At 43.9% G+C, this 24,766-nt stretch overlaps 3 protein-coding genes across 5 annotated transcripts in view; all 3 read right to left on the bottom strand.

Moving 5' to 3' along the window:
- BRIP1 (BRCA1 interacting helicase 1) overlaps positions 1–1,762 on the bottom strand; it is a 95,679-nt gene extending 93,917 nt beyond the window's left edge. For both annotated transcript variants that reach the window (XM_051809815.1, XM_051809816.1), the window contains exons 1-3: positions 1,666–1,762; positions 1,243–1,345; positions 312–440 (exon numbers count right to left, since the gene is read on the bottom strand). In XM_051809815.1, the coding sequence (XP_051665775.1) occupies positions 312–404 (93 nt within the window). In that variant the 5' untranslated portion in view covers positions 405–440; positions 1,243–1,345; positions 1,666–1,762. The remainder of the gene's footprint in view (positions 1–311; positions 441–1,242; positions 1,346–1,665) is intronic.
- Positions 1,763–2,078: 316 nt separating this feature from the next.
- INTS2 (integrator complex subunit 2) lies at positions 2,079–19,568 on the bottom strand. 2 transcript variants are annotated; one of them, XM_051809819.1, is made up of 24 exons: positions 19,174–19,568; positions 18,571–18,709; positions 17,796–17,898; positions 17,443–17,556; positions 16,528–16,658; positions 16,272–16,445; positions 15,511–15,701; positions 14,789–14,914; positions 14,137–14,208; positions 13,928–14,042; positions 13,266–13,334; positions 12,946–13,080; positions 12,309–12,485; positions 11,968–12,076; positions 10,928–11,032; positions 10,331–10,495; positions 9,963–10,164; positions 9,244–9,369; positions 7,636–7,825; positions 6,445–6,678; positions 5,449–5,556; positions 4,666–4,771; positions 4,308–4,484; positions 2,079–3,473 (listed from the first exon to the last, which is right to left on the bottom strand). In XM_051809819.1, exons 1-24 carry the CDS (start codon positions 19,464–19,466, stop codon positions 3,304–3,306), a joined length of 3,531 nt encoding a protein of 1,176 aa, XP_051665779.1. In that variant the 5' UTR covers positions 19,467–19,568; the 3' UTR covers positions 2,079–3,303. The 2 variants fall into 2 exon arrangements, with proteins under 2 accessions (XP_051665779.1, XP_051665778.1); XM_051809818.1 differs by having other exon boundaries at positions 15,511–15,737; positions 19,174–19,566.
- Positions 19,569–19,914: 346 nt separating this feature from the next.
- The window catches only part of MED13 (mediator complex subunit 13), a 53,176-nt gene continuing 48,324 nt past the window's right edge, over positions 19,915–24,766 (bottom strand). Inside the window, exon 30 of the mRNA XM_051809814.1 lies at positions 19,915–24,287. Within this exon, the coding sequence (XP_051665774.1) occupies positions 24,155–24,287 (133 nt within the window). The 3' untranslated portion in view covers positions 19,915–24,154. The remainder of the gene's footprint in view (positions 24,288–24,766) is intronic.

Genomic DNA, 24,766 nt, shown 5'->3' with positions numbered 1-24,766 from the left:
TCATTGCCCCTCAAAGTTATATACATCTTCTATAATAGCATATCTAGATAAATAACCATATATATTACACAACACACAACTTCTTTCTTAGCATAAATGCTCATAAATCCAAAATGTATCTCAGCATTCCCTAGGCATGCTCCAGATATTGTCCAGCACAGAGAAGAGTCAGTTGTTACAACTAAAATTCTCAAGACACTGGAGGCTCTGAATTTAATATTCCAGTTTTTCAAATTCTGATAGAGAAATTGGAATTCCAAATAGTGGTAAACACTCTTAGTTTAGGAAATGCCAGTGTAAAGTGTACTCACAGCATTCATCATAGCCAGCTGGGAGGGGTAAGCCTTGCAGGGGAAGAGGATCTTCACCCCCCCAATGGTGTATTCTGCCCCCTCAGAAGGCATTGCCACTTCTTCCTCCCCTTTACTTCAGGTTTAGAACTGCAATAAAAAAAAATACTATTAGCAAGTCAATAGTAACAAGCAGATAAAGCCTGAAACAATATATAACAACAAATAAAAACATGGAAAAGCAGTTCATCTGGTAATAGTTCAGGACAACAACAGAACTGAAATGCAGAAATTCACACCACACATCAGCAGTTCTGACTTGGTCCTCATTACAAACAAGAACAACCTGCCACCAGCTAGTGAGTAACATCAGCAATTTAAATAAAACCACGATGAACTGCACACACCAGTTCAGATTCCATCAGCCAGACCGGAGATCGTTGGGATAAAAACTCAAAGCCACAGGGAAAAAGTATTTCAGGATTTTTAGTTACTGAATATCAGCCAGTCTTTCAATTCTGCAGCTCCATCAGCCTGAACTCCAAGACACTGCAAACTCCAAAGACACAGTTGTCAACAGTAGCTTGTACCATCCCTCTTATAACAGTGAAAAATAAAACTGGACACTGACTTTGAAAGTGTTTAAAAACGAACACTTTTCTTCCCCAAATACCACAGTAATTACTCGGGGGGAAATGGGGTGGCAGTCACTTTACTCTTCTGTGATTATTACCTTGAATATCTCTTACTCTGGATAACAAAAGACAATTTCCCTATCATGCTAAAAAGTTGAAACTAGTGAACTAAAAATACTGAAGAGGCACAGATGGCTTTAAAGAAAGATCACATTTTTTAAACAACACAAGGGGTTTTTTTTCTTATAGGTTTTCAGTCTTGAGTAATAGAGCACGTTTAAAGTGGCAGATTCCAGGTGATAAATCAACTCACTAACCTGTGTCCTCATCTGACTTTCAATTAAACATACGTATCCAAAAACACCAATATACGGCATGATTCAGCTTCCTCATCGAGATTCTCCACACGAAAACGCAATCCTAAGAAAAGGAGATTGATGACATGAGTTTGCACCCTAGGAAGGGTGGATGGAAGCATCTCCCCACGAAAAGGCTTTTCCCACACACATTCGGGGGGGCTCCTTAATGAAGGATAACTCCGAGTTAAGTTTGCCTGTGAGGCGGTGGGAAGCTCGGGGACACCGCAGAGCCCCCTCCGTGGAGTGTCAGCTCGGCCGGGAGCGCTCTGGGCGCGCCGAGGCCGCCTCTGAGCGCAGCCTCGCCACCGCCTCGGCCCCGGGCGGAGCGGCTCTGCCTCCTGAGGAAGTGGTGCCGCTTCAACCCAGCCCCCAGAGCAGCACCTGGGCGCTGTTTTCCTGTGCGTGCCCAGCCCCGGCCCCGCTCCCCTCACGGTCCCCACCAGCAGCCCCGAAATCTCCTCAGCGCCCTCCGTCCTTCCCGCCTCTGCCCCAGCCAATCAGCTGACAGGAAAGGGTCGCGCGCCTCCAATCGGCGAGCCGCACACTGCACTGCTCCCGCCTTCCTCCCCTGAGTGCCGGGAGCCAATCGCAGCGCGCCTTGTTGGCTTCCGGGTTGCGCGCGTTGCTAAGCAACCGCCTGTTTAGTGGGGGAAAACCGTTTTGAGAAATAATAACAATGTATTTTATTGTTTATATTGTATTATAATACATTTTACATTATATATAACTATATATTTTACATTATCTTATATTATATATAATTATATTTTACATCTATTATTATTATTGCTCTTGTTGTATTATTGGCCATTATTATTGGCCCCTATTATTATTATCAGGTTTTATTACTATTGGGTATTATTACCATTATTGTCATTATCTTTGTTTTCAGTATTATTATTATCATCCTTGTTTTAAGGGCAGTGCACAGAAAACACCCTGGAAATACAGTTGGAAGTAGGGAAATAAAATAATGTATGGAAATAAAAAATTAATAGTTTTTGTAGAGTCAATGCTTTTTATTTAAATACCACTACATCATATAAAATTACACTTGGAACTGAGGGAAAAAAATACATACATTTAGATTATTTACATAATTTACAGTAAGATGACAAAAATCCCCTCAGTGGGCTCAGGCCTCGTATGGAAAAGAACAACCAACTCCAAGATGGAGCACAAAGGATTTGGCTTTCTGAGCTGCCTGGAACTAGTTTGGCCATTCCTTCTTTTATTCCTTTGCACACTCATTCTCAACACCAATTTCTTTTTTAAGTCTTATCCTGGTGACAACTTAAGAAAGCTCTGCACTTGTTTCTTCAAGTCTTTCTCATCACTTTTTAAGTTAAAAAACCCCAAATCATCTGAGTTGCATGAAAAATACCCATTCTTTAAAAAGCACATTTATACAACTCATTTTTACTATTAATCCTTTTTTTTTTAAAGCAACTTTTAGACCGGTTTCAAACTCTCAGTGAAGGCTGGTTATCTTTAAATGAAGCTCCTGATCTCACAAACTGAAACTTTGACCAATACTTTGACACACAAATAAAGAGTTAAAACATTTTCTAAGCATTCAGTGTGATGGTGCAAGTTATTGGCACCACTTTTTCAAGTATTCCTCAAAGTACTTTATTCCATCTTGCTCTGCAAGGCTCTGGAACAGCAGCTCTTTTAACTCATTTGAATCTCCAAGTTTTCTTACCTATCATTTTGCTGTTTGCTCACCACATTAAATACTCACTTTTCAATGTCCTAAAAGCCTTTCAGCTGTGTTGCTGTATCACCTGAAAATCACTCTCAGTTCCACTGGGAATTATTTCCTGATCCCATCACCCTCAGAAGTTTTCACTGGAAGCAACATGAGCCTCTGGAAAGAATTTTCTCCTCAGCCGTAACTGAATCAAATGGATCAAAAACGTGGATTTCTGCTCCAGCTCCTCAGTGCACTTTCACAGCTTTCTCCAAATTTAGGCACTGTGGACAGTGGGACAAGCTCCAAACTAACTTGAGCTGTTCCTAAACCCCACTGACACTCATGTTAATGATCTCAATGATGGTGTTTTCCACACACTGGCACAGCCGAACGTCGGGGTCCAGGCTTGCCACGTCCCTGGACCAGCTTTTGGTAGAGGAGTCTTTACAAAGTCCTGAGAGATCATGTGGTTTCTCCTTCAGTTGCTGGAGACCTGGAAAATAAGGTAGAAGCAGCAAAGTACATCTAAATAAATAAAGTAAGTATTGAAAGTCGTTATTTTACACCCCTAAGACAGGTACATGTGATGAGATTGCAAATCTGAGCCATCACTATTTTATTCACCAGGCTTCACTCCACAGGTCATTTCTAGAGATAATACAGAATTTCTTTGTCATTTACTTATGTCTGACTGCTTTGGGGTTTTTTATATTCCTTTTCAATTCTTTCAGGATGAATATCCCAGCACAGACAGCAGCAGGGGACCTTTTATTACATGAGCAGAGCATTTGTCTTTAGACAGAAAAAAAAAAAAAGACAAAAACCTGCTCAAGATCAACTGAGAAAGTAAAACAGCCAATCCCTGCTCACACAATCACTGTGGGTTTATCCAACCACACCATGTCTAAGACTTCAGGCAGCTCCTTTGACTTTGCATTTCCAACAGATGGGGAAGATTTCCAGGGCCACTGTGCCTCAGCTGAGGGGCTGAGATGCCCTTGTGTTCCAAAAACCAGTGGCCACTTCTCATGTCATTAATCCTTAGCCTACGAGGGCAAGTTCTCTGCACAACACTTGCATGCAGGGATCCATCTTGTAATGATACAGGCAGGGAATTAAAAGAGAAGGAAAAGTAACAAATGAGTACTTTCAGCCCCTGTAACCTCTAAATTCTCTCATCAATCCAGTAAAGCCATCTGTCCCTACTCCTTCTGTATTTAAAAGGGAACAGCAGCAAATCCCATGCACACTCAAACTATTCAAACATTACCACAGGTTTCCCCCTGGGACCACGATGTTATTTGTGAAATAAAGGCACTTGACTTACGAGTGATGATGGGGTCGAAGTCTCGTGTCTGTGTAGCAACGTCAGAGGCACAAACTTGTCCTATTTGGATCAGCAGAGACATAATATCCTCATAGAGGGGAGGAAAGGCTTGGCAGAAGGACACCAAACAAGGCAGGGTTGGCATAAAGAACACGTAGCGCTTCGACTGGGTCAGAACTGCCACAGAGGAGGACACGGGCAAGCAAAACAAAATTATTATAAAAATCCTGTCAAAAACTGTTGTTACATTTACAGTGTTAATTGCCACAAGAGTGGCATTTAGACAAAACTGCATTCAGCTGAGACAAAACATCCTGGCTCGGACAAGGAGGAATTTGGGGGCTGCTGGAGCACTCACCTGTGAGCAGGGTTCCCATCACGTTGATGGCTAAACGAGCCACACTGAGGGATTTAGGCAGTGCATACTGGATACACAGGTGGGAAAGTAACTGGATGGCAAATATCTGGCAAAAAGAGAAATAAGCAATAAAGTTACAAATTGCTTGCACTTTCACGTAACTTACAAGTTAGTAAATATTCTATGTTTTACCAAGAAATCAAAGCTGAAAAAGCCTTAATAATAATTATGGTGATTTTTTTCCCTGCTAATATTAAAAAAAATAACCCACACATATATAACATTAATCAAAGTGACAGTGTTAGTGTTTCAGATTCTCCCCTACAGACACAAATTGTTCCAACATTAATGGTGAGCAACAAAGCAACAAACAACTTCCAACCCAAAAAAGCTGTTTAGGTCTGGTGTGTTCTCCTTTTAGTGTCTTCCCATCAGCAGGAACTTAGTACTGAGAAGGGATGAAATAAACTATAAAGTTGGCTTGATGTGGCAAACTGGCCTCGTGGGAGGTGTCCCTGCCCATGGTAGGAGGGGTTGGAATTAAATTATATTTAAGGTCCCTTCCAACACAAACCATTCCATGATTCTATACAGAAACAGAGGAATTTTGAGCGCAACAAATTCCAGTTACCTACAATGCCAGGCCTTTAATTTAAGGTGAAAATGCTACAAATGTTACTTGGATAGCCCAGGCAAGTTAGAACAGGATGTTTTTAGTGACTGTTTTCTCTCCTCAGGATTAACTACCCACAGTGATTCCCAAACCAGGTGACTGCACAGTACCTGTTTTTCAAGTTCAGGCTGGGCAATGAGCTCTGGAATGAAATCCAGACAGATGTGCATGGATGGAATCCCTGCCACTGTCAGTGCCAGCAGTTCACATGGATAGCCCTGTGTGGTTAAGGAAAGAGATGTGTCAATGTGTCACAGGCTGGGTACAAACCCAGGGACCAGATCAGTTCTTTGCCCTCAACACTCAGTGTATTATTTGCACAGAAACCCTCCCTCCACTCCCCAGATACAACCAGACTGCAGTGACCCTTTCCTTCCTTGTCTTTCCCATGTTCCAAACTTCACCATCAGCCCCAATTTCCTCATTTCACAACTGCACCATAATGACTTTTTTAGTACTTAATCAGTTCCAGGTCAAGGCAAATTAACTCCTTGTAAAGAGTGTGCCATCTGGCAAGGAGCAATTTAACATGCATTAAAAACACATTTATATTTTAAAAATTGCTAATCTTTCCCCTCTTCTTTTTTTTTTTTTTTTGAAGGTGCACAGCTGCTTTGGCAGGGACAACCTTCCTCCTTCCACTCCACAGAGATAAACTGTGCCCTAACAAAAAGGAAAGATAAGATGTTTACATTGGAAGCCAAATTAGTTTTGAATAATGGGAACACTGATTTAAACACGTGGCCAGAGAAATAACCCACAGAAGATGTGGAACAAAAAGATGTGGAACAAGTAATTAGAAGATGATTAGGCCAGTTTTCCTTGGCCTAGATGGACAAACTATAAAAAAGAGCAGAGGTACAAACGAAGTACATGTTTATTGATGAGGAACAAGCAGTTTAAGTGCTCCCTTCTCCCTACAACTGAGTCCAAACACTGAAACAGGGAGGAAATATAAGTAATAGAAATTTAGAAATTTGGTGGGAGAAGTGGGTTGTTATCATTCCTGAGGAACACAAGGACAGCATCCAGCACCTGTGACCACTTCACTTGGCTCTTCCCTGACCTGAGGAACAACGACAGAACCGAAGCAGCGCGAGGCAGACCTGGAAGTGCACGAGTTTGACGAGGTTGGGGTCAGCGATGTACATCTGGTGCAGCAAGGAGCAGATGAGGCACTGCACCTCCCTCAGGTTACACAGCAGACCCTCCTCTTCCTCGGCCTCAGCACCCGTGGGACTGTGGGCACCCAGCAGCAAATCATCCGAGCTGCTGCCCTGGCCCTTCTCCTCCTCGGTGGGCAAGCAGATCTCCAGAAGGATCTGCACAGCAGCGCTGTCCTGGGGAGAAAATAAGCCACAGAACAAGCATGAAAACCCCCCCAGTGAAATAAGAAAAATCAAGCACAGAGTAATGATAATTTAAGAAACAGAAGGTTGTCAGGTGAGCAGGATTTCTGGCTGTAGAATTTTTAAATGTAGAATGAAAACGCTCAGCTCAAGAATCATAAATCTTGTAGAATGTTAGAAAAAACCTCAACCCTTTATCTCAATCAAGACTCCCAAGAAAAAAAGCTCAAATCCAACAGATAATCATATTCATTAATCAAAAGGGTAAATTCAATGGAATCTTGTGCTGTTTAAAAATTAAATATCAAGTGGGCCTTTAAAGCATCCAGAGCAGACAAAATAAGCCATGTAATTCACAGAATTCAAGGGAGACCACACTGCTCATTTAAATATAAAACTTCCTATTAACTCAAAAATCATATTATAACAGGAGCCATATATGTGACAGGGAACTATACATGTGACATTCTTCCAGACAGAGGGATGCACAGGCTGCCTGTGGAACAGGATTCCTCAACAATCCCCCTGAGGTGAAGCTCAGGAAGTGAAGCATTCTCCAGCCTCCCACTCCACAGTGCTGCTGCTGCTCTGCAATAACACTGGCCAGATGATCAGGCAGAAGTTTGTCACATTTATTCATGTTTCACTTCTCCAAACCCAAGGACAGAAAGAGCCTCTGGATAACACAAGCAAGAAGGCAAAAGGGCTGGGAAGCAGAATTCTTCTGTTCCAACAGAAAAACCACTGTCCGAGCAGTAAAACCAACACAGTGCTTCAGAGCAGGGTATGGGAAAAACAAAATGTTTAACAACCTGAATACAGAGGCAGTTTTCCATGGTAACAGAATTTGGTAAAAAAAGAAATCAAATGCCTCCCTTTTTAATTTCCTATTTCTGTTTTACCACTGTCTTTCCTCACATGGCTTGATATCCATTTCTCCCCCCTTACCTGAGCAGCTAGCAAAGCATTTTTTAATTCTTCTCTTGTAACTTCTGGGGCCTCTGGACCCATTGCATTGTTTTGGGATGGCCTGATGTCCTGCTCTGCTGTTTCTTTGAGGTGAGAGTTGAGGTAAGCTTTGGAAGCAAGGAGATACCCATTCAACATGTGCAAAATTATATCCATCAGGGGAGGGCTCCTGATACGGGAACACAGGATAAAATAAAGACATTTCAGTAGGCAGAACAATAAACAGTGATAGCATGAACAAACTAAAAGCACTCCCAAGGGCTCCTCTGGGAGTCTGGTTCACAGTAAAGCTGCTTTTCCTGATCCAGCAGAAGCTTCCATTCAGTCCCACTTCCCTCATGCACAGACATGTAAATACACCCTCTGCCAGCACAAGGAACTGCTGGAGGGCCTCACTTCTGATGGACAAAGAAAACTTGAGAAGGGTCAGATGTACATAAAATAAGGGAAAATAATTATCTGAATGATGGGGGGAAATAAGGCAGAGCAGCTCTGAACTGCTTCCATAACACTGAGAGTTTTGAGATCACACTGCACTATAAATCTCCCAAACAGATGGAGAAATGTAGGATTTTCAATTTGCATCCAGGGCTGAAGGGACACACATTTAAATATTTCACCCATGGGTTGGGGATGACAGGTGTCATTAACAGAAACTCAAAAACTAGAGGAGTTGGAGCAACTCACATGAAAATTGGATGCACAGCTCAGTTGCTAAAGGGCAAGGGGGGACAGATGCATACAAACAAGAGTATGAAAAACAAATCAAGTTGACTATTAGCCATTTATTATGACCAAAAGGATAATAAAAAAGGGGGGAAATAAACCACAACTGACAGGAAACGTGAACTAGAACACAGAAGGAATAAAGTCAGGGGCTAAAGGACATTTAAAACCATCCTTTTTAGAACAACAGATGCCATTTTCTTCATTACTGTGAAAAAGCAAAGTTGTAATTCACGAATTGTGACTCATTGTTTGCATTATTCCACGTTCTCCTTAAAAGCTGGTGCATTGCTATTGGTTATGATCATTTTTACTACCTCAGTTCTCAGTTTATCCTTCTGCAGCAGAGCCATAAAGCAGCACCACAGCTCCTCCTCTGGCCCCCCTGACATCTGCAGGAACCAATTCCTAAGAACTGCTAAGAACTCCTGGGGAAATGAAGCAAATCTGCTTTTGTCACATCCATCAGGCACCCACTGGCAGAAAATGGCACCCAAAAAGATGGGCCACCCACGGGCCCCAGAGGGGTGGCAGGGACAGTGGGAGGTGGGAGGATGTCCCAGCACGTGGCAGCCGCCATTTCAAACCTGCTGCAGTGGCCCTGGGCCACAGACCCACACACCCACAGCCAAAATGGAGGCCTGTGGCCAAAGCCCAACGTTCCCAAGCCACAGCTGGGTGTGAGGCTGTCCAACAAGACACTCAGTGGACAGCAGGACACACTGAACCTCATGGGATTGGTTTGAAGAGATGTTCTGAAGTACTGAGAGCTTTTCTAAGTTTCCTGTGAGACACCTTTATGCTCAGCATTGGCTGTGTGGCACCACAGAACAGGAGAAGCTCAGGGAGGGAGACACTCACCTGTGGACTCTCTGGTCACACCTCAGGACGATCAGGGGGTCAATCATCAGATCATTCTGGGTGTATTTCTGCTGTCGGACTATTTTTCCTGAGGGCTGCAGAGCATTAACAGTCATCACCCACAACCTAAAAGGAGAATATTTTCATGGGGTTTTTTAGTAGATAGTCCATAAAAGAAAAGGAATCCCTGAAGTATCTGGACATTCACTGATCACAGCTGTATTTTTCTAAGCCTATCAAGGAGCAAACAGCCCACAGTTCATTTGCAGCCCTTGCATATAACCAAGATACAGCTGATTTACTGGAATTACAGCAACCAAACTGTTTTCACTGCAATACAGCACCTACTTCACAAAGAAAGGCATGTTTTTACCAAAGTAAGTTCATGTTTCATCAGTAATTCATCATAAACAATACACACTATAAAACCATACTCCTGTATTTTAAGTCAACTGGTGACTTCCTTCTGCCTGGGAACAAGAACCACCTTCCTTTTAAATGCAAAGGTTCAAAATTGCAACAGAACAAAAGGGAATGCAGCTCCAACACATTCCACTCAGTCACAACCTCCAATTTCTCAGGTAAGGGCATTGTGTCATTATTTTTAAAACAGAAAGGGGTTGGAACTGGATGATCTCTGAAGTCCCTTCCACCCCAAACCATTCTATGATTCTATGATTCTATCTGCAACAAGGAACCAAGCAGTGTTTTGTTCCCACCTTCTGGGCATCACAGTGTTCAGGACCATCCAGAGTTTGTTGACAGCCTGCAGGATGCCCCGAGGGACCCCAGTGTCCAGCAGGAGATTCATGTTGGACGTCAGCACCTCCGCGTACGGGATCAGCTCCCCAGCTGAGAGAAGGGTCAGGTGTTCCAAGATCTGCATCAGCTGGGTGTGATTTCCAGGCAGCATGGAAAAAGCTGGAAAGCAAAGACAACGGGATCCTGGTAAAACTGGACTTCTGACATTTTTTCTGCTGGCCAGCAGAACGTTTGGGTTTTAGGAACGCAGTATGACCAACGCGCTTCCAAATCCACCGCGCTCCAACGAATTCGGAGAGAGTGAACTTCAAATGAAGCTATTTACCTTCTTGGAGCTGTTTGGGAGAGTGGTTCTTGGCCATGTTGGTGAGGAGCATCCTCCTCAGCAAGGCATCAGTGCCTGTGATCTGCTCCTCACAGATCCAGTCGTCCACGATGCACAGGTGGGGGTAGTTGGTGGCGAGGAGTCGCAGCAGAGCAGAGTGCAAACCTTGGGGGGCATCAAAAGAGTTCACAGCTTAGATCTGAGCAGCTGCACCTTCCACCTGAACACATTCAACCACAGAATCACTGCCAAGAAGCTCAAGGAGTTTGCACATTCACAGCCTGATATTCCAATGCCAACAGAGGAAGAGTTACCTTTTGGAAAGTCATCTCTAGTAACTCAGTCTGGAATAATTAAACATTCTCGGGCAATTCCTACTCTAAAACCTGCCCTAGGTAGGTAAGACCTACTCTAAAAAGAATCCCTTCTCCCATTTTCACTGTAACTCTTCCAACAGCTCTGTAATCTCTCTAGTTACTGACAGGTTTTAAAGGAAAGGGAAAGGAAGGCAAACTATGAAAGAAGCAACAGCCACTGAGCTGGAAACACTTTCTGCCTCCCTTTTCATGCACATCAGACCTTCACACACAGATTTACCTCCCAGCTCCTGCTGCAGCCCCTGTGCCTGCCTGATGAGGTACTTGATTGGAATCTGATCCATTAATGCTGAAGAGTAAGACTTGGGTTTCTTCTGCATGGCAGCTGTGAGGGAACAGGACAAGAAACCAGTTACAGCTGGAAACAAGTGAACATGTATAGCACTTATCTCTATATTATCCAGGTAAAATAGAGAAAATCCCAAATAACACCTCGTTCCTGTCAAAGTATTAAAATAAGCTCTTCAGGAAACTGTTTCTGTGAATATTCCCATCTGAAGATTTCCCTGATATTTAGATTTGTTCTCGGTATTTCTATAGTGTCTGTGACCAAGCCCAACTGATTTTGAGATCATAGCTCAAATCTGCTCTTTTTTTATTCAAGGTTTTTTATTCTTAAAAAAAAATGGTTATCAGTTGGTACCTGGAATTCAAACTGTCAGGACACACAACAGCCTGTCATGAGGTGGAAGTTATAAATGCAGGGAGAACTCTAATTGACTTTATAGTATTTCAAGCTTTCTTAAATAGCATGAACTGGTGACTACTGGAAGTTCTACCCCCTAAAAAGGGCTTGTAAATACACCCACCAGATATAAATATTCTGTTTTCACTGGAGTTTAACTCTGTCAATAAACCACACAATATTCTGGTAGAATTTCAGTTTCAATGGTAAAAAAAAGGATCATCCAGCATCATCAACTACAAACCTAAAGAAATGTGTGAGCAAGTTTGACGACACGTGAATAAATGAAGATCTCAATTAATTAAGAAGTCTTTTTTAATTTTTCCTGTTTCCATTAGATGGTCACAACTATTTCGAGTAACTTTTTGGCCAGGTTGGACCTTGTTTTCATCTGGAAAACAAATTACTCAACCACAGAGTCTTAGCAGAAACTTTATCTCCTGGATTTCTAAATCAACGTATTTACCACAAGAATCTCAACTTTTTATGCTTGAATCTGAGAGCACTGTTAATTTTTCCTCCCTCAGCATCTGATTTCCAGCTAATTTGCCTCCCCCTGATGCTCTCACACGTACCCAGAATCTTTGTGTTGGCCAGAAGTGCTTCCTCATAGGACAGGACGTAGTAGAGGACGAGCAGTTGGGTGGTGATGCTGTAGCGCTGAGTGAGACGGGCATTTTCCCCCTGGGCAGAAAACCACACACAAAGGTCATGCTGCACTCCTGATCCTTAACAAAACAGGGATTTACCCACAGATATGAACATGGCACTAACAAGATTCACCTCAAAACACGTGATTATCACTGTAGCAGTAAAGACAAAAGTGAAGGGACTTAGAGAATGCGTCGATCGCACACAAAATCCTGAACCACACCTTCACACCCAAGCACAACAAAGAACCAAACAAATCATTTACCCCAGAGAGGCCCTGGAAAACATTCAGTATCTCCTGCTCTGTGACAGGCTGGTTGGTGGCCTCTGGGTTGGATTTGGATGCAGGAGTCAGGATGGAGTTGATGTAGACATCGATGAGAGGGAGCAGCTGAGGGTGCAGAGGGGTGGTGGTTTCGCAGAGCTGCCGATAGATCCAGTCCTAGGAGAGAACATCCCATGGCATGAGTGGCTGCCAAGCTGGAGGGCAGTTTGGTTTGCCTGCAAGTACCTCCCCCTTCAACCAGTCACAAAAACTATAACTAAATGAGGCTTTGACTTTGAAAGTGTACTATCAGTTCTGAGTTGGTCATAAGCTGTGTATCCTGGACCCTGCTCTGGACAGACTCACAAATAAAGCTTGTCCTGGCTGGAAAATCATTCTAAAATTTTATTAACCACAGATGGGGGGGAGAGACAATGAATTTATTATTTTTCACTTCTCTCAGTTGTGGTCTCTGGATTACAGAGCTACAGCTGAGCACCCTAACAAAATACACAGATCCTCCTTAAATTACATGGTAGTGGGGTATAAGATCGATCAAGAATTCTGCTCCTGTGATTGAACCAAAAAACCTCCTTAACACTCAGACTTCTGAACTGAAACAAAAGGAAGGTCCTACCTTAATGGACACTTTGTGCTTGGTGAAGGAACGACTCTTGAGCAGCTGGTAAATGCAGTGGATGGGCAAGAAGCCAGTGATGTTGGCACTGAGGCTGCCCGTGACGGGCACTCGCACTGCGTGGGCTGTGACAACCTGCAGGGAAGGGACAATTAACACAGAAACACCCCAGAGATCCACCTCCCCCCAGGGCACCAGGGGACAGAGTCACACAGCCACAGCCTGTCCTGCCATTTCCTTATTTTTGGTGGTTTGGAAGTTGAATGGAAAGGAAAAAAGGGAAGGTGGGGGGGGGAAAAAACCCCTTAGGCTGAAAATACCTGTTCAGTGAAAATCTCCTGTGTGAAGATTGTCTTCATTCTGCTGAGCGAGCTGGGCTTGATAACAATCTGAAACAAGGAACAAACTACTCAGAAGTGCAAGTTTTGGCTTTCTCATAAGCAAGGACTGCAAATTTATTTTATAAACTGGTGACTTTTAGCCTTTTAAAACTGAGATACCAGGAAAACATTCACATCTATACTTCAAGTGTCAAAGAAAAACATTTAAAAATGTCACAAGTTCATCACTACATGTCTCCCCTATCCTAAAAACTCCCTACCCAGCTTTTACCTTTGATAAGACATTTTTCATGAGAGTAAATTGTTGGTAATTTCCTGACATTAATTATTATATATATATTTATTCACTTAAAATTAAAAGTTTGCAGCTCAGTTTGGAAACTACTTCATCTTCTAAAGAGTTCATTTCTTGCAAATAATGACTTGAACAAGTCAGTACTTTTTGGAGACACTTTTATCACAGCATTCCTCTGCATCCAGAGACAGGAGCAACTTAAAGTTCTTCCAGAGGAATTACTGGATAATTACCTATTTTTTTCAGGTTATCTTTGCTTTAAGTATAACAGCCAACCTAAAGTTCTTTCTATCAAAACTAAAGGAAAAACAAAAGCATAAAAAGAGGGTAAAAAGTTGATTTTAACCTTCATTCCCAAGGTGGAGCAGACCAAGTCAATGATGGCACTGAGCTGGTTACTGTGGAAATACATGGCCACCAGGAGAAGCATCTCTCCAAAGGAAGCAGACACACCAGAAATGCTGAGGATAACAAAGGGGAAGAGTTAGTTTCCAACAGGACACAAGTAAATGTGAGATGACTGCAACCATTAAAACAAAACAAGCCTGCTCTCACCTTTCAAAGTAGGCTTCTTCCTTTATCATCCAGCTAAGCCACATCACCATGAGTTGCTCCTGTTCTGGGGTGCTGCAAAAAGGAAAGCCATAAAAGGTCATTTTCCAAAAAAAAAAAAAAAATCCAGCCTGCATTTGAATCACAATTACTACCAGAAAAGCCAGTATTTGAGGAGCCTTCCAGGAGACTTTTTGCCACTTTCTCTTCAGCATCCAACAGCTGATTACAGTGATATTTGGCACAAGGGTCAGTCCAAGTGCCAGGGAACTTCCTGGCTGGAATGCAGCCAGCAGAGAGCTACACCCCTTAAATATCTGCACTGCTTCTCTTTTGAACAAGGTCTTTAAAGAATTTAGCCATCAACTTGCTCCATGGAAAAGTGAGCTAGTCAGGCCTGCTTCAGTCTTCAAAAACTAAATCTTAAACTAAGCTAATCCCCTTCTCTCAAAAGATTTGCTATAAACAAGAGGGAGAACAGAGGGAAATATCCCTTTACTCACTACAGAGTGAGACAAATCCCTTCCATCAACATACAGAGACTTATACAAAAACTATATAAAAATTTATATAAAATTAGAGGAGAAAAACTGTGCAGCTGAATGGTGCTAAACCAGTAAAACCCTTACAAAGCTCCTGCTTTACTGGGAGGTACCTGACCAGGGTGGAGAAGGCCAGGAGCATGCAGAAGGACAGGGACACAAAGCGGACACCAGCAGGAGTTGCAGGAGGGCGGCTGGTCATGAGCTGCAGGAGCTGCTCAGCTTCTTCATCAGTTGGCCTGGACAGGACAGAAAACAAAACAAATTCAATCTGTGATTCAATTCAACAGTCAAAGTATTTCCAGTCTCATCACAGTGGTTAAAGACTGAATTTTCCCTGTTATTGAATCTGTTCATCAGGTTGCTATCAATGAGTATCGACATTAGCTGGTAATTCTCGCTGGACTTTAAGACATAAAAATCTCTGTTAAGACACAACAACAGTGGGAAAACTCCCCCAGGATATCATCTTGCCTAGCAGTACAAAATACTTAAATTCAAACTAGCAATATGTAAAGATGTTACATTAGCACGCTCTGAAAAAGTAAAAGGAATAGAAATTCAAAATTCGTACAATGACAGAACAATCAGCTACTTTCTCTTCTCCACACTGCTCCAACCATGTGGGCTTAGACTTATTTTAAGTAGTCTGCGGAAGTGAACTGGCAGCAATAAAGAGCCTCCCCTGGCACTGAGACTGGTGAGTGCTGCCGTGTCAATGGCATTGAGACACAGCTCAGGAGAGAAGTGCCCACAGCCCTGAACCTCTGCTGAGATAGGAACAGACGTGACAGACAGAGCTGAGCAAACCCCAGAGCAAGAGAAGGGTCATTACTTGAGCCCAGCAATGCCCATGAGGGCGCAGTAGAGGCGTAACAAGGCGCTGGCCTTCACCACGTGCTCCTCCTTCAGCCCCGAGTACACGGACACGTTGGGCTCCGTGTCGGCGTCGGCCTCCTCCACGATGTGGGTGCTGCGGACCGTGGGCAGGATCCCCATGAGCTCCAGGAGCAGCTGCCTCCTCATCTGCCACAGCACAGAACTGATATTGTCTCTCTTTCTCTGTGTGAGAGGTTAAAAGATGAGAACGAGCACATGAAATCCATCCCAAACAACACCAAACTCATCCCGTCGATGTATTACAAAGAGCTTCCGTAATGATGAGGTCAAGGTTGCTCTCTTTTAATTATTTTTTTTTACAGTTTTCAGTACCAGGGTGACAGGCAACACGTGATCATACCACAACAGCTTCCTACACCAAAACACAAGCTTTAACTAAGTCAACTAAGCAAGTCAAGGTGCACCTTCCTGCTGTGAACACTGAGGATGAACATGTTTATCAGGCAAACATTACAAACACACAGTTCCCCGGTTTCCAGGCCTAAAAACCTCTCAGAGGAACAACCAAACAGCTGCTGCCTTCAGGGACACCATTTATAGACCTGATGGTCCCATAAGAGGAGGCTGCCCTGTAAAGGTTCCTCCTTAAACAGGATTTATGTGCATTCAGACAAATATGGGTGCCCGCAGCCAGAAGGGTTTCAGCAAGCTACCTGAATGTATCTGTTAAAGCAGAATATCCAAAGATGTTCATACCTGTTGGCCATTTCGGATAAAAGTCCCAAACCAAGTTCGAACCTTTGCATTTGTTCCAAGCAGCAGCCCACTGACAAAGCACACCAGGTCACTCACTCCATCATCTGAAGATTCGTTTTTGGTGTGATCCAAGGTCAAAGCCACGCCAAGACCTGGCAGGTGGCACTCTTCCACCTAGATAAAATGATCTTTGTTGGTTATAAAGCTCTTATTTTTAATTCAGGGGTCATAGTTATGGTTCTCATGCCAGACTCACCACCATGCCCCGGACCCTCAGAGCTTGGGAAGGGTTCATCTTGCACAGATGGCGAAGGGCTTCTGTTCTCCGCCGGCCTCCAACACTCTCCTCGTCCTGCCGCTCCCCGTTCTTAATCAAACCTCTGCAGACTTAAATATCCAACAGGAGCTGTCAGGAAACCTGCCCTTTCCAACAGAAAGCCACACACTGGCACAGGGTGCCCAGAGAAGCTGTGGCTGCCCCAGCCCTGGAAGTGTCCAAGGCCAGGTTGGACGGGGCTTGGAACAACCTGGGATAGTGGAAGGTGTCAGTGTTGGAACTAAATGTCTTTCAGTTCCCTTCCAACCCAAACCATCCTGTGATAAACACAAACACACCAAGCCAAGCTGTTCTGTTCAGCTCACCATGATTTATTAGCTGGGCCACACAAGCCTGGTTTGGGCAAGAACTCATGAGCTGCATTCTAGAAGCAGAACAAGGTCGTTCTCCCCAGATAAATTACAGGGTCATTAGAGATTTATGCATCACCCAGTTACTACTCACACCTTTCCTAATGTAACCTGGGCACCTGGCAGTCCTGGAGTAGGAAATCTTAGTGCCAAGCAAGGGATGCCAAACATGCACCATCAATAAAATGTCTCAGTGCAAGGGACAAGAACTGTCAGCAAGGCTAGAGCAGCTTTGTAGTCCCAGCCTTTTTAACTAACCTACAGGTGAAAAGCTGTGACAAGCAGGCTGCAAAAAATGGCAATCAACATAATGGCAGGGCAATCCATCAGCACCTCTGGGTGTAAATGCATTCAAATCATACTTCACAAGCCAAATGCTCTCCAGTTCAAATATGGACAACATGTGGTTTAGAGAATTAACTGTACTGCTAGAGATCATTTCAGACCTGTAGCAGGAGCTGGACAAGCAGAAGCTGTGACTCACCCTCGTTGAAGCTGTCAGGGACATTGGCCACCAGAAGGCACAGGAACCAGGCCCCGTTTTTAACGTGCAGCAGAGCTTCAGCCACATCCACTATGGGCAACAGGGAGGGCAGCTCTGCATGAAAAGAGGGTGTTAGAAGTCACAATGTTTCACTGTAAGACAAGTGAAACCTTGTTTTCAATACACATTTAAATAACCCGCCCGAAATAAGGAGTGGACAATCAACCTGTGATCTGCCACCCTTTCAAAGAGCTGCACAGCTCAGATTAACCTGAAATTCTCACAATGGCTCCAAAAGTTATTTTGTTACACTTGTAAGAGGTCAAAAAACACAGTAAATACAGAATATCAACCTGCTTGCAAAATGCAGAGAACATCTGCTGCCTCCTCCAGGTAAACGGGACTCTCGAAGAGCTCGGAAGATTTGAGAAAAAACTCGCCATTTGATTCTGAAACCTGCAAGACAATATATTTATCATCACTGACTGGGTTCTATGAAGTGATTTGTCTAAATCTGCTTTAAATCCAGCGGATTTAATAGATTAAAAACTGTCAAAAATGTACAGCTATCAACACGGAACAAGCAGGAGAAGTGTCTACAGTAAGAAATATTTACTACTGGAAATACTTCAGTATGGATGGTATCACTGCTTCTTCACAGAAGAAGGAGAAATAGCTCACTGACAATTCTAAAAACTTCCTAAGTTTACACAAGGAAAATAAAATGCTGGGGTAGACAAGTGAAATATGGTGGCTAATGCCACACTGCAATAGAGGCAAAGAACTGGATGGAGACAAGTCATAATTTCATTTTCAAATATGATTTCTGCACTGATACATCACCAAATCACATTATATTTGAGTACAGCCTATTACAGAGTCTGTATCACATTAGCAAAGGCTTGGTTTGTTCTGAGGAAGAAAGACTTCCTCTAGGAAAGTGGGTTCACAAGGAATTTAATCACAAGCCACTGTTTAATAAGACTGAGGCTTTGAGTCTTGATGAAGCAGGTAAGGACTGAAGAGTGCTCACACCAGCACCAGAAACAACCAACATCTCGCCAACCTATCCAGAGCGCATTTTCACCACCTTAAACTCTACAGACATCCAGACATGGACAAGTTTACCTTATTCATAATGGCCAGGAGCTCGCTCAGCACCAGCCGGAGCCGCCGAGGGGAATCGCTGTGCTCGAATTCCAGCGTCAGCCCGTGCTGCAGCTGGGACACCAGGATGCTTTCTCCACTGCCACCTCCCAGCTTGTGCCTGACACACAATTAACAACTATGAAATGTTTCTGCAAACGTAGAAATGTCCTCGCTTAAAGGAAGGACATAATTCTGAAGGGATCTCTTCTATCACGACAAAGACCAAGAAGGAGTGTTATAAGTGCAGCACATGAAACCTAATTTGGTAGCTTATCAAAATTTGAAGTGCTGCTGTTCCCCGGCAGCACAGACAGTCAGGGAAGTGCATCCACATGACCTGTCTGTTCAATCCCTCACAGCCTTCCCAGATCCTGCCCAGCCGGGGCAGCTCCCAGCGCATCCCAGACCCTCACCCACCGTGAGGGCTGGAGCCGGCAGAGAAGGTCCCAGGACAGACAACTAAACCCCGCTCCCTGTCAACCCCCGGGGCTTTCCTAAGAGACCATCAAGGGACATGAAGGGCAGCAACAACTGTGAGGGCTGGAAAAGCCGCACAGCGCTGCCTCCAGATCTCCGCGTTACCGGAGCTGCTGCTCCTTGCTGGCGTCCTGCTCCAGCGCGTGGAAGTCCACGGACAGCAGCGCCACGATGGAGTTCACCGCCTCGACCCCCGACAGCAGCCGCAGGATCAGCTTCTTGTCCTGCGCCCAGCTCTGGCTCTGGTCGGCGGGCGCGCACAGCGCCATCCGCACCAGGCAGGGCAGCAGCAGCCGCAGCTCGGGGTCGCTCAGCGCGGCCAAGCGAACCACGTCCACCTTCTGCATGGCCTCGAAGGCGTAGGGGCTCACGAACTGCAGCCCCGAGCAGTCGGACATGGCGGCGGCCGCAGCTCCCTCACGGCTCCCGCGCCCGCCGCCACCGCCCGCACTACCGGGGGAAGAGGGAAGTGACGCCACGGCGGGAGGGCTGAGGGGAGGGAAGGACTGAGGGAGGAGGGAGGCTGAGGAGGGTTAAGGATGAGGGGCGGGAAGGGCTGAGAGGCGGGAGGGCTGAGGAGAGGAAGGCTGAGGGGTGGGAAGGGCTGCAGGAGGGAAGGGCTGAGAGAGAAGGAAGGCTGAGGGGAGTGAAGGATGAGGGGCAGGAAAAAGGCTGAGGGAGGAAGGCCGGGAAGGCTGAGGGGGAAGAAGGCTCAGGGGCAGGAAGAACTGAGGGGGGAGAAGGCTGAGGGAGGTAAAGGCTGAGGGACAGGAGGGCTGAGGGCAGGAAGGCTGAAGAGGAGCAAGGCTGAGGGTGCGCTGCCCCCGCAAAAAACCCACACCACAATCAAGGCTTCATGAATAATTTATTCCATTTGAAATTATTTTTGTTTTTTTGTTTTTTGGTTTTTGGTTTTTTTTAAAAAGTATAAACCTTTTTTTTTTTTAACGTTTCATTTCCTCGATCACAATTTTGTACAACTCAGTGTTTATGGCATTCGGCAGCAATAGTGTTTGTTCCTTTAAATCGCTTTTTATTTCTGTGTTTGTCACGATGAGCACGACGGCGGCGGCTCGGCCCAGGGCACAGGGCTGTGCGAGGCTCCCTGGCATGTCCAGCCGTGCCAGGGCGGCTCCCGGCATATCCAGCTGTGCCAGAGGCATTGGAGCAGCTCCTGGACCTGTCCAGCCGTGTTGGAGCAGCTCCTGGACCTGTCCAGCTGTGCTGGAGGGGTGTCAGGGCAGCTTCTCGGTGTGTCCAGCCGTGCCAGAGCGGTGTTGGAAGGGCTCCCCAGTGCATCCAGCCGTGCCAGAGCGGTGTTGGAAGGGCTCCCCAGTGCATCCAGCTGTGCCAGAGCAGCTCCCTGGTGTGTCCAGCCGTGCCATGGGGCGTTGGAGCAGCTCCCCGGTGTGTCCAGCCGTGCCAGAGGGGCGACATGTCCAGTCACGAGGCCACAGGCTGCGTCCTCCCAGCCCGGCACTCGGCGAGGTCCTCACGTCCAGTTGACTCGGAAAAACCTAAAGCTCGATGAGTAACGTCCTGAAAAAGTGACCCTGAGGATTGTGGTAGGTCCCAAATCCAGTTTTACTGTAAATTAAGCTTTACTCCACTGAAAATAAAAAGTACACCCACAAATAATAATAAAAAAACCCCTTTAAGTACGAAGCATAGTCCTGGGTCCTTTAATTAAAAAAAAAACCAAACAAAAACAAACCAACAAACAAACCAACAAAAACCATAATAAAAGAAAACCACCTTCCCAGCTGGAGGTTGCGAGACAGTAACGCTGTACAATGTCACCTTAATGAATGAATTCTCCAAAGAAACCCAGCTCAAAACAAGGTTTATGCAGCATTACTACCCAAACAGGCTGATATGCGGTGCCATACTGTTGTGCAGCAAATTATATGGTGCAATAGCTTTTTTTTTTTTTTAAAGGTTTTACTCTTATTTTTGAAAGCTTTAAAATAATGCGACGTAATATTTTGATATTACAGTATTAACAAATAGTGCTTGATTAAAGACATCGGCAAGTCTTCATAGCAACACACGAAGTTAAAATTACCATCCGAGGTAAATATAGAAATACAATAACTGACAGCTAGGTAAGAACATAGCTGAGGATTTAATTATAAATCCATTCATGTTTAATTATTTCAGAGAGTGTTAGAAAGATCTAAATGTTACAGCTACTTTAAAAGGGTTGTTACAAGCACAGCTGGTGGCCTTGCTGGTCGAGCAACAGGGTCTTCAGAAACCTGATTCAAAGAGTAGTGAGTCGAAGGTGACTAAAAGGCTTAAATACAGTCATATCTGGGTAAAAATACACCTTTTTAATTGGAATGGAAGGACCTCAGCTTCTTTTTTCACTGGAGGAGATAAACCTCCACAGCTACTTAAAAGCACTGCCAGGAACATTTTCATGCAAGACCACTTTGAAAAGCTGTAGCTGAAATTTTCAACTGTTTAAGCTTGTACTTGCTAAACAACCCGAGTTACTGGATTGTGACAATTTTATTTATACACCAGCTATTATGTGCACTTAAAATAGTTAAATGAAAGTAGCTAACAACAAAATATGCCCAGTATAGTAGTTGGCTCCACGGTGCTGGCAGGTTTGATATGTACAGTGCCGGCTGGGACTATCACTCCAGAAATGGCCCTTCTAATCTTTCATAGTGGTTATAATATTATCATTTACTTTAATTGCATTTGAGGTGGGGAGTGGGAAACTGGCAGCTTTCACAGTAGGAGAGTTTCACAGGGAAGGCTGGTCCAGGTAACAGAATACAGTTACACCAACGTTCAGGAAGCTGATTCACTTACCTTTAGGAACACAAGTCAGCTTTAAACACAAACAAAGCCACACCAAAACCCAGCCCTTGGAACCTGGTTAACTGAGCCAGGGTTAAAAATGACCACTTAGCAACAAAGCTCGAAAGAAAAAAAAAAAAGGACATACACTTGGAAAATTCCAGTTTTAGGAGCACTTTTCCACTTCAAAAAATCTCAGCCAAATGAGAGAAAACCTTCTGTAAGACAATAATGTGCCGTTTAATCTGCGGCGCGTCACCGAGATAAAGTCATGGACAGACCCAGTTTGGAACTCTATTTATCAAAATAGGCTAAACTTCTGATTGCACTCGTGTTGTCCTGAAGAAACGACCGAAAATTTTCGTCCCCAATTGTACAACTTCTTTATACAAACCCCAAAAAGTCGCTCGTATTGTATGTACACGATTCAGGGAGACTGTTGGTACGAAAAAGCAGCCCAGGCAGGGATTTTGCATTTACGAAACGAGAGTTTTCATGAGCACAGGAGGTTTGGTAAATGCAAGCAAAATTCTTCCTTGTGGAGGATTAACAGCAGGTGCACAAATGGATCTTAAAACTTGCTCCTTTACAGGTTTAAACCAGAGACAGACAGTATTAAGACCCAGGACACGGGTTATATCGTGACAGGCTCCCGTGAGCGCTGCAGGAGTTCAGTTTTTCATCTGGCAGTCAGATAAGGAACCCAGAAAAAGCATCTGCAGCTGCTCTTCAGCACCCGTAGGGGCTATTCTAGAGCAGCATCAGACATTTGGCATGTGCTAGGAAAAAGGAAGGAAACTACTGAGAAAAAATGGTGGCTGTAGCTGGAGGGAGACGTTTAGGAAAGCCTTGTGGTTTGTCAGTCCCTTCCTTGGAGAGGGCAAAGCCTCCTTGGCACACGCCCCAGCCAGAGCCTGAAAACGGGACCCGGGGAAGGCCAGACACTGATACTTGGGACCTTCCCCACAGTGCCAAAAGGACATGGGAAAGGAAAATGTTCAGGGTTTCGTGCTGTTTGTTTTACTAGTGGAATAAAATCTGAATACCAGAATTCACTGAGAATCTATATACACCACATTTTAGTTAAACACACACCAATCTTAAAGTCAAGATTGACTATTTTTGCATTTGTGCAATGGCTAGAGCTGGGCTAAATTTCAGCCTTTACAGGAGACTTTGGATCAGGGCAGAGCTTCCCGTGTGTTCCGCCTCAGATTCGCGGTTCATCGCAAATGTGGGAGCGACCAATGCGGCGAGCACAGCGCCAAGAATATCCAGGGAACAACGATGCACAACAGATATTCCTGGAATATTAAAACTCGTGTTCCTGGAAGTGGATCTGAGAATCTAGCCACAGCCCTGAACCATAACACAAACTTCAGTTGAAGAGTTTATTCGTTTTATTCTCACTACAAGTTAAACCACCTACAATATCACTTATATATTGCCATTGTTACTCTGGAAAGGTGTGATATAAAATGCTGTAAGACCCGGTACCTTTTCAATTTATATAAACACAGTGAACTTCATTACTGTACATGTACTCTGCAACTACAGCTTAGCTGTAAATCCCCCACACACAATGGTATGGACATTAACCCCTCTATCCCCATTAAACTGTACATCAAGACAATACAAATTTACTGTCCCCACCCACCCCTTACAAAAAAATAATACTCTAAAAGCAACCTACTGCAACTTTTAATTAAGACGATTACATATATTTTAGACCAATTGCTTTAAAGCAAGAAGGCAGTATAAACCTTCTAGGAAAATTTTTATAAAAGAGGTTAAGAAATATAAGACAATTTATACATTTAAAAACTTACAATAAATAAGAGATGCAGGCATTTTTGAATACTAAGTACTATTATCCAATAAAAGAACATCTTGATGTTCTGAAGCCATAGGTTGAAACTTAATTGTTCCTCACATTTCTTCTCATCTCCATGCTTTTAAAATTCATTAACCATGACTGGGTACTATGGCTCATTACTCTTCACAAATACTGTGGCTGGGGAAAAATGGTTAATTTTGCTACTAAAAATGTTATAATACACTTTCTGATCATCATTCTGAAGCGTCCCCCATAGTCAGTGACTCACAGACAGCAGGGCGGTGGCTGCCCCTCTCACAGGTCAAAACAATATTTGTTGGAAGTAACAAGATTCATACCCCATCACAAACAAGTTGCACTGAGAAGAATTATAACTTAGTCCTGCAGTGAAATATCCCTTTTCCTCATTTTTGTCTTGCAAAATTCAGATGAAGATCACAGCATATTCATGATAAAGTTATACAACTGATTCAGCACCACAAAATGAATTGGGAGACATGACCGTCTGTCCTGGGTTGCAGGATCACAGGTTAGCCAGGAGAGTGCATTGTACTGTTCCAGAACAAACCTGAAAAACAAACAACCTGCTGTCAGGCCAACAGATTCTCTCACCGGGATTTCACAGCCCTAATTTACTATAATCCAGCTTCTTTGGCACTAAAAACATGAGGTATCTTAGCCAACATTCTGAAATAACATGTCTTCCCAATTATTACAAGCAGCTCAAAGCTAAACTTGCTTTCAGTGGAAAGCTGTCATTGTAATTGTCTCTGCTTAATTCATGTCAAGAGGTTCATATATTTAAAAAAATACAAAGGAAAATAATCTGTTGTTTTCTCAACAAGTGTCCCATGTTTGTTTACATGAGTCTGGGCTCCTTCCTTCAGCATTTCAGATTTTCCACAAGATTCTGGCTTAACTATTACTGCCTTCTGTGTTAGACATCAAACTGCTCTTCTATTTGAGAAATTCAGTGGCTTTCAGACATTTTCAGTTGTACTCAACTCTGACTAGTTAAAGAAGGGCTTAGAGATGTTTGGTTTTAAC

The sequence above is a fragment of the Manacus candei genome, unplaced genomic scaffold (assembly GCF_025592945.1).
Source record: "Manacus candei isolate 608988 ecotype Guabito, Panama unplaced genomic scaffold, ASM2559294v1 h1tg000076l, whole genome shotgun sequence".
Taxonomy (NCBI): domain Eukaryota; kingdom Metazoa; phylum Chordata; class Aves; order Passeriformes; family Pipridae; genus Manacus; species Manacus candei.
The sequence above is the reverse complement of the archived record's forward strand: the minus strand, read 5'-3'. Positions and strand labels throughout refer to the sequence as shown.

What these genes read in the sequence shown, in the direction of transcription:
- INTS2 (XM_051809818.1), bottom strand. Translation starts at nt 19,466, where the DNA reads ATGTCCGACTGCTCGGGGCTGCAGTTCGTGAGCCCCTACGCCTTCGAG. An exon ending in TGAGGGTCCGGGGCATGGTG is followed by an intron (nt 16,446 to 16,527) that starts GTGAGTCTGGCA and finishes CATTTTATCTAG; the next exon opens with GTGGAAGAGTGCCACCTGCC. An exon ending in AGCCTGAACTTGAAAAACAG is followed by an intron (nt 4,772 to 5,448) that starts GTACTGTGCAGT and finishes TCTTTTTGCCAG; the next exon opens with ATATTTGCCATCCAGTTACT.